The sequence below is a fragment of the Idiotropiscis lumnitzeri genome, chromosome 1 (assembly GCF_059441095.1).
Source record: "Idiotropiscis lumnitzeri isolate Australia: NSW breed Sydney's pygmy pipehorse chromosome 1, RoL_Ilum_1.0, whole genome shotgun sequence".
In the NCBI taxonomy this organism is placed as follows: Eukaryota; Metazoa; Chordata; class Actinopteri; order Syngnathiformes; family Syngnathidae; genus Idiotropiscis; species Idiotropiscis lumnitzeri.
Genome location: NC_142391.1, coordinates 2,590,547 through 2,600,248, shown reverse-complemented (window position 1 = coordinate 2,600,248; position 9,702 = coordinate 2,590,547). Strand labels below are relative to the sequence as shown.

At 38.4% G+C, this 9,702-nt stretch overlaps 1 protein-coding gene across 1 annotated transcript; it reads left to right on the top strand.

Moving 5' to 3' along the window:
- The first annotated feature begins 4,194 nt into the window (after window positions 1-4,194).
- nkx2-1 (NK2 homeobox 1) lies at window positions 4,195-8,912 on the top strand. The gene is made up of 2 exons (XM_088304743.1): window positions 4,195-4,833; window positions 7,809-8,912. Exons 1-2 carry the CDS (start codon window positions 4,332-4,334, stop codon window positions 8,573-8,575), a joined length of 1,269 nt encoding a protein of 422 aa, XP_088160869.1. The 5' UTR covers window positions 4,195-4,331; the 3' UTR covers window positions 8,576-8,912.
- The last annotated feature ends 790 nt before the right edge of the window (window positions 8,913-9,702 follow it).

Below are 9,702 nucleotides of genomic sequence, written 5' to 3'. Positions count from 1 at the left end.
CCCCACTTTTTGAGAAGCACTGTGCTAAACTGTTACCCGAGAGTTGAAGGGAACGCAACAAAAGTAGAAAATTTATAATCGTGTTTTTGTTACCATTGGAAGACACACAAAAAAAAAAAAACTTTCGAAACTTTTTCCACGATGCCTTTGCCTTTATGCTAAAATGTGCCCCGAGATTTGAAGAGAACCAGGAGGAAGTAGAAAACATGTCTCTATTTAAAATCTTTTTCATCCATCGTAGACTATACGGTCTTTTCAAAAGTATTTTAGTGAGAGCAGCCTTTTAAATCCACGACACGAGAACGCCAGCCGAGAGCCGACGAGAAGCGAAGACGAGTAAAACGAGAGTATTTTTCATCACCAGGAGACTGGAAAGTCCTTTGTAAGCCGGCGTAATGACTCTTTAAAGTCATGTGGGTGTCAATGGTGGGTGGCGGTGCTTCTGGGGGCACACGGGGGGAGTCGGGTGGTCTCGTGTTTTCCCGCCCCCCAGTAATGTTGTTTGCTCGTCCTGTGACCCCGCAGCCCATCGTCCTTGTCACCTGTTCCTTTGTGGGCCTCGCCGGGGCCACCTTGCATCACATATGGAAGGGAGGGGGGGGAGCTTTTGTCCCCCCCCCCCCCCCAACCACTGAATGGTCCATTGTCCCCACCCCCCTCCTTCCTCTGTGTCACTGAGGTGGGGGTCCGCAAGGCAGCGAGACAAAATGTTTAGTGTTTCAATTTGCGTGATGTTTAATCAGGCCCTGCGAGCGATTTATGAGCGTGGCGGCCACAATGCCGTTGTGGGTGTGAGCACGATGAGGCCTTTTGGGGGCGGACAAAGAGCAGCTTTGAGGGGTTGCCATTGGTGTCTTCAAGTCGCCCCCAAGAATTGTCGACGGCCGGCTCATCCCGTCTCGCTTTTGACCTGCTCGTTTCACACCAGTTCACTAGCAAGACGCGAGGAAACGGGAGCAGTTGGCGGGCGTCATGTCAGTCGAGAGAGCGAGAGAGACCAATTTTGTTGCGGTTAAAATGACTTTTTGCAGAATTTCATCAAATCAAAGGGTTGATTTGATATCTTGAGGTTGTTTCGTAAAAACATTACTTGGGAGGCGATGAGAAGCAGGAAATTGGAGTTTTGTTACTGCTGAAACTGAAAATGTAAAAGTTAAAAAAAAAAATGTCAACAGGTTACACTTGTAAAAACGCCAAAAATGTGACCAAAGAGCCAATGAGAAGCAGGGATAGTTAATGAAACACTGTTGCAGTAAAAAAAAAAATATTGTGAAATTTTTATTCAAAAATAAAAAAAAAAGTCGATAAAAAGCAAACGTTTATTTCCACACTGACTTGCTTCAAACTGTGTCACAAAAATTGTTCCTTAAGAGCAGAAGAGAAATTTGGTACATTTAAATCTACATGTGAGAAAGTTTTTCAAAAATAAATAAAATAAAATAAAAGATGTCGAAAGGGTTCATTTGTTCTGTCGAGTTTGGCTTCCTTCAAGCTGTGTCACAAAAATAAAAATAGTCGCGAGCCGAAGAGAACAAGCAATAATGAAAAGTTCCTCCAATCAAAACATCTCGTGGAGATTTGATTTTTTTTTACAAGATATCAAAATCATTTATCATTTATTATGTTCAGGCTGGCTAACTCGAAAGCCGAAGTGAAGCAGAACGACTAAGATGCCGTCCAAGTTCAAACTGCTGTGAAGAAGAAGAAAAAAAGCATTGAAAAGGTGCTAATTTGTCATGCTTTAATATTTTGTCCACCAGATGTCGCCCTAGCACTTATTTTGCGAGCGTGAAACTGCTAAATCATGTAGAGGTGTTTTTTTCCACCAGGGGGCGGAAGCTGATCACAAGTTGTTGTTTTTCCTTCCGCTTTTTTTTTTTTTTTGCTCAACGATCCTCGTGTGACGTCCAGCTGGTTGCTGTGACGTCACACGTATTCTTCAACTGTTTTTTTTTTTTTCGCCCTCCTAATTGAGTAAACCAAATAACACTCACCATCATTTTTATAGAAAAAAAGATCCATTGCAAATATTGTTGCATTAAAATGAATTAATTGAAATTAGCGCTTTGCTGTTTTGTTTTTCAGTTTTGAAATGAGAAAAGTGAAAAGCGAGACGATTTGGACCTCTTCAAAGTGAAATCAAAACTTTTTTATCATTATTTAACTAATATACAATCGGCAACATTTTGACCATGCAAAAAGCAAAAACATTTTTATTTACAAATACAAAATAGTGTTTAGAACACATTCGCATATCAGAAATGTGGAAAAAAAAGTGTTTTCAAATGAATTTTAATCTTTTTTTCATGTTGAAAATACATTTTAAAATTTAAAATAAAATGTGTTTTATAACATAATAATATATTATATTTTAAATAACAAATCATGTGTCACTTTCTATATTTGAACTTAAAGACTTTTTAATGATCGAGAAAATACATTTTTATGATACACTGAAATCAACGTTTGTTTAATTTGATTTCGTCAAGTGGCGACACAAAATAAAATTCATCAAGACACATTTTCTATTTATTTTTAGGTCGACTAAATTCAACCTCTGAAAAAATATCTGAATCTGGATGACTTTTTTTTTCGTGCGGCCATTTGGCGAAATCAATTCAACAAAGATGTTTCTTCAGTGTCGTTTTTTTATTATTAATATTATTTCGTTCTTATTTTCTTGGTGTGTGGGTGCAAAAAGCCCAGGCTGCTCAAATCATGTTGGCGAACATGAGCATCATCTCCAAAGAAACGTTTGTTGCCTTTAACGATAGGCAAATAAAACAGGAATAAATATAAACAACAATTAAAATAAAAAAATTAAAACACTTAAAGCTACAGAAAGTAATATTTTAGTTGAAAGATGAAATAAAACGTTTTTATTTATGAGAGGACAAAATACATTTTAGTCATTTAAAATAGAAAAAAATATATTATCAAATAATATTTTTTATAAACTAGAATAAAACATAAATTTATGTAAATATGAATTATATTTCATAATAAAAAAATATAAAATCATTTTTAAAAATGAAAAGTTTGTTTTGCTCGACTCGCCCAAAAATGACTTCAGAGTTAAAAATGACCCCAAAATATCTACAAAATAAGTTTTGCCATTCAAAACGAGATGATACCTTTATTAATCATTCAAACTATTTCAGACATTTAAAAAATGCTTGGAAATACAAACGACTGCATTTTCATAGAAATATAATTTAAAATATTTTATGATTCAAAATGTTGTCTAATAAAATACATAAAACATAAAAAAATATATATTTTTAACATATAAAAAAAGCAACTGATTTAAGGCATCAAAATTAAGCTAATTGTTTTAAACTCCAGAAAATACATGTTTTTAAACAACATATGATTAGAAAATGAAAAATACAAAATATTTTTTATAATTTCCAAAAAGACAGTAAGTTAAATGCTTGGTTAAAAACTAGAAAATGATGCGTCGACGTATAAAAATATATAAAAAGTGACACATCTTCGACATGAAAAAAAATCTCTTATATAAAAAATAAAATAAAACAATCTAAAGATATAAAAAATGATGCATTTCTGAATACAAATATTTAAGAAACATAAAAATATGATACTATTAAAAAAATAGAAAAAAATATCTTAATGACTTCGAATGTGACAATCAAACTTTATTTAATAAAAAATGTAAATAGAAAACATTCTCCAAAAACATGTAAAATTCCACTGAAAAAAAACTTATATTGAATCGACTCCATTTGATTTTGGTCGAAATCAAATCATCTGGGTCAAATTGACATTTTCAATTTACTTGACCCGTTTTTCTATTCAGTGAGGAAAACTTTTTTTTTTTTATGCCACTGTCCAACTTGCTTCGCTGGACTTCACTGGCACACGAGCACGCGCCCGCAAACAAGTGCATGAACTAAAAACAAAACGTATATGAGAGGAGCGAATGAGAGGAACGAGCGAGTGAGAGGAGCGAGTGGGTCCTCCTCCTCTCCTCCTCCTCCTTGGAACGTCCAAGGCAAGACAGGCAGCCCACTGGCTGCTCTCGTGACGCTCATCAAGAGGCCCTCAGAAGTCCGTGCGGTTAATCAAGTGCGCGATGACGTCAGCGGAGAACCCCGCCCCCTCTCCCCCCCCACCTCCGCCTTAAACGTGTGCTGCGTGGACCCCCCGAGCCAGCCGCGGCCAGCTCCCACTCCAGCCAATTAACAACAACCAGAAGGACTTGCAACAACTACTACAACAACAAGAGGGGCATTTATTATTAAAAAAAAAAAAAGAAGAAGAAGAACAAGTAGAAGAGGAAGAGGAGACCCCCCCCCCAAGGACAAATAATGTCGATGAGCCCCAAGCATACGACCCCCTTTTCCGTGTCCGACATCCTGAGTCCGCTGGAGGAGAGCTACAAGAAGGCGGCCGCCGCCGCCATGGAAGCCGCCGGCGGCGGAGCGGCGGCGGCTAACAACTTGGGGGGGTACCGGCAGCTGCACGGCTCCCAAGCGGCCATGCAGCAGCAGCAGCAGCAGCAGCAACAACAGCAGCAGCCACACCACCACCATCACCACCATCACCACCACATGGGGCCCAACGCAGGTGGTGGGGGTGCGGGTGTCGGTGTCGGTGCCGGCGGCGGCGGCGGCGGCGGGGCGGTGTCGTACCACATGAGCGCCGCCGGGGTGCCGCAGCTGTCCCACGCCGCCGCGGTGAGCGCGGTGGGCGGCTACTGCAACGGCAACGTGGCCGGTGACCTGGCGCCCTACCAGGACGGCGTCAGGGCGGCCGCCGCCACCGGGTGGTACCCGGCCAACCCCGCTGCTGACCCACGCTTCTCCACCAGTGAGTTCGCGCACGCGCACGCATGGACATTTTTAGATGTAAACATTTTAAAGATAAACTGAAAACGGAAAACTTCATAAATTAAAAAAATATATAATTTTTCATGCACAAAGTGAGAAAATAATGTACATTCAAAAACAAAATTTCCATCATTTAAAATATAAAATTTGAATATGTTAGGCTTGTTTTCCCTAATTCGAAACTAAATATTAATATAAAATATATTTTTTTGTCATAGTAAAAATTAAAATCTATATTTTGACTATGTTGAAGAAAATTCTATTTCTCCTCATGCAAGAGTGGAATATTAAATTTTTGTTACGTAGAAAAACAACAACAGAAATGAAGTATTCCGAACTTTTAATATGTGAAAATAAAATGTGTTGCATTTTTTTCCGCTTTAACGTAAAACAAAAAAATAAAAATACATTTACGAGTTAGTTAAGTTGAAAAAAAAAAAATAATATTCACATTGTAAAAAAGTCGTATCAGGTTTTATGCGGGACGATTTTTTTCAATTAGAGAATCATGCGTGCCAAATCTAACAGAGAAAAAACTTTGACTATATTTTAAAATCAATCTAATGTTTACTATTAACAACAAGAAAATAATACCATTGTTATTATCTTCAGATAGAACAATAAAACAGCATCTTTTACTATTTTATAATGCACACGTTTTTACACACAAGTTGTTTTTTAAATTAAATAACATTAATGAATATTGACGAAAATTGAAGAGAGAGGTGAAAATTATTTTTATTTTCAAATAGCAAATAGTTCTGTTGCAAATTAGAAAATGCGTTTTCCACTTAAAACTATTTAAAATAGAATGTTGTCATTTAAAAATAGCAAAGTCATAAATCTCATTATTTAACAAAAGAAACAAAATAGTCATTTTTATTTTTATACTAAAAATATGTTCTTATTGATAATTGCTGCACCAATCCAATCAATACATGTTATAACTTTGACACGAACACATTTTGCATCTTTAAAAATCGTAACAATCTTTTGGGTGAGCTCTTTTTTTTTTAGCATATCCTTTCATGATTATTGATGGTCAATATTTCAAGCAACTCCATATGCAAGAAAAGGTACAAATAATACTTTTTTGTGTTATTTTCAAATGACTAATTGTTACTATTCACATAATTTTTAAACATGCAATAAAAAAAATGCAGAAGTTTTTACCATTTCAAAATAGTCGAGATTTGCTTTTCACTGTGAAAAGAAGATATCACCTTTCAAATATTCACAGTATTGATTTTGAACATGCAAACAATACATTTGTGTTTTCAAAAAGTAGAAAAAGAAAATAATTACTTTTTATAATTTCCAACTAGAAAGGAAAAAAAATGAATAGGAGAGGGGAAAAGGAAACAAATCATACATTTTTTAAATGTATTTTTATGATGTTTTTATTTTATTATATTTCAAAAGAGAAATGAATAAATGTGATGTTACACAAAATAGAAACAAGCAAATTTGCCTTTAATTGGACTTTTGTACTATTTACTTGCAGAAAACCTTTTTTTTCTATTTACAAAAAGAAAACAATGTTTTTAAAAATGCTAGTCTAGAAAATATACATTATATCAAAGATATATATATATATATATATGAAAATAGAAATATATAAATTCATTTATTTTAGTTTTATTTTGTCAGATTTTTTTGGGTCCCGAGAGTTGGGATTTTGTTTTGGAACAAAACTGTTTTCTTCCATTTCCTCTACCTGAGCAGTATTTTCCGGTGACACTTTTTGTCACAAGTGAGAGTGAATTGACATTTTTTTGCTTTTCTTTTACAACTAATGTGTTGACCGGGGAGGAGGAGCTTCACAACAGGGGCCCTCAACATTTTCGGGGCCCACTGAAAGGCTTCCCATTTTTTCCGCCCAGATGTACGCCCCTGTCTGTATATTACAGAGAACTACTTTTGGGTTACAATTTAGTGCCGCTCTGTTGTTTTATGACACCAAATAAAAAGCAACATTTCTGATTATCATTATCGTTATTATAATTTGAGGTGTTTGTATTTTGGGGGAGCAACAAATATCTTGTTATATAATATATGTAACAAAACAAATACAATTTGGGCGCTAACAGTGGAGTTGGTGTGCTTAAAGAAAACATTTTGAATTGAATCATGAACGCCATTGCACATGATAAACTTGCGGTGAGATGACGTCATTTTCCATCGCTCCCTCCGTGGAAAAGAAAAAAAAACACGTTCATCAATCGCAATGGAATCAAGTGCGAGCGATGTACATTTTTCATTTAAGGACTTTTTTGAGTGGACCACGTGATGCAATTTTGTAGCTGCAAAAGGAATTGATTTTTTTGTTGTTGTTGTTTTGTTTTTTTTTACTACCGAGTGATTTTCTTGCAACATATTGAGCCATCCCGATCGGATAGCGCAGCGAGGCACAAAAAAATGGAGAATAAGTGAGTGCAGCTGGGGGGAAAAGGGACTTCATTTTCGTTTGCACGTGATCAAAAAGCGGCAATGTGACGTCATCGTGCGCTTGATATAGTTTGTTTATTTTAAGGTAGGACCAAGGAAATGCAACTTTGTGCTCGAGCTTGTTTTCTTTTTCATTAAAAAAAGGACTGTTCAACATATTTTGTGTCAACGAACACGAAAATGCACTTTTGCAACCAAAGGTCGATCTTTTTAGAGCAATTGTGTTTTCATTGGTCTAAAATTGCCTCTCCAAAAATTAAAGAAAAAAAACTTTGCTAATTTAAAATAGTTTGTTGAGTTTACATAAAAAAAAAGTCCATATATTGGTTGAGTGCCTTAAAATCATGTTTGACCAACATTAATATAAAGGCCAACGTAAACTCTAAAAAAAATGTAAATCTAGCTTTGAATTTTTTTCCAATTGTGTGCACGTTTTGGATGACTTGACATGTTTGTTTGTTTCAACTTGCGTGTGCATATCCCCTCCCATCTCCTCTCTCCCGACAGTCTCCCGCTTCATGCACGGCTCGTCTTCTGCCATGAACATGGGCGCCATGGGCGGCCTGGGCTCCCTGGCGGAGGCCCACGCCAAAGGCATGCACGGCTCGCTGAGCGCGGCGGTGCCTCGCCGCAAGCGCCGCGTGCTTTTCTCGCAGGCGCAAGTGTACGAGCTGGAGCGCCGCTTCAAGCAGCAGAAGTACCTGTCGGCCCCCGAGCGCGAGCACCTGTCCAGCATGATCCACCTGACGCCCACCCAGGTCAAAATCTGGTTCCAGAACCACCGCTACAAGATGAAGAGGCAAGCCAAGGACAAGGTGTCGCAGCAGCAGATGCACCAGCAGGAGGCGAGCTCGGCGTCCGCCTGCCAGCAGCAGCAGCAGCAGCAGCAGCAGCAATCGCCCCGCAGGGTGGCGGTTCCGGTTCTGGTCAAGGACGGCAAGCCGTGCCAAGGGAGCGGACCGGCGGCGCAGCAGCAGCAGCAGCAGCATCATCACCACCACCACCACCACAGCCAGCACTCGCACGGGCATCCGCAGCAGCAGCAAGCCGCCAACGTGATGCTGATGTCCGGCCAGCAGCAGGTGGGCAGCGCCGGCCACTCTCCGGAGCTGGCGAGTGCCGGGGGGCCACCGCCGCCGCCCCCGCCGCTGTCGGCGAGCCCCCCCGCGCTGCACGGCGGCCAAGTGGGCGGACTGTCGCACCTCAACTCGCCCGCTGCCGAGTACGGGAGCGCGCTGCAGTGCTCGGCGCTCTTGTACGGCAGGACGTGGTGACCAAATGCGACGTCTCGGAGAGATTTGCAAAAAGAAAAAAAAAATGGTTTTTTTTCTTTTTTTTCTTGGGAAGGATTCTTTTTCGGACTCGCTTTTTTTCTACCGCAACTTGTGGAATTTATTTATGTAAATTATATTAACTCCGACATAGAGTTCCATTAACTGTTTTTTTGCCCCCCCCATCACATGTAAAAAATCAGGTCTATTGTTGTACAGTTTTTTTGTTGTTGTTGTCGTTTGGTTTGGTATTTGTACGTTTATATGTAACTTATCATAGATATTTGACTTACAACGCACACACACAAAAAAGTCCTATTAATAAATTATGGAAAACTGCCCCGCCTCCCCTCTTCGCCCCCATTTGTGGAATGTGCTCCCAAAGTTATACAAATGGTATTGCGATAAAAAACACGATGACGTATTCATAAAGGAAATGAAACTTACAAATAAAAAGGAACATCTTTAGTGTTACAATTAAAAATACTCACGTTGATTTATTTGTAATTCATTCAAAAGTCATTCACTTTAATCGCGTATCAGTATTCTTACATTTTGTATTTAAGAACGTGTTTTCTATTCATATATAGTAAAAATATATAGTTTTGTCTTTGTAAGCACTACCGGAAAAAAATCGAATTTTCTATCAACCATGTATAATATTCTTATTTCGTTGATTACTTTCAGCTTTTGTTTTTTCCTCCTATTTAACACGTGACTAATTGAGCCTGAAAAACATAATGGCTTAACTTAACGTAAAAAATAATATCTCCCATTAATCAATTTTGAACTATTAGTTTTTTTTCAAATCCAAGGGCTCCGTCACTTTTTTTAAAGATTTTTTTTCATTGCCGGATCGAAGGTTGTGATTTCCGTGTTGACGGCAAACATGCACGAGCGAGCGAGCACGCGCATTCTTCGGCGGGCGTCTTCGGGCGGCTTCGTTTGCGCAGCCGACTCAAGTTTTTTTTTGTGTGTGTTTTTTTGTTGCTTTTGTCTTTTCGTGAGTCAGCGCACATCAAACAGCAGCTTATCGCGGCCAAACGCCATCTTATCACTTCACACCGATCAATCAGTGCAGGGACACATCATTAGGAGGGGCAATAGCAAATAGTTTTTTTTTTTTTTTT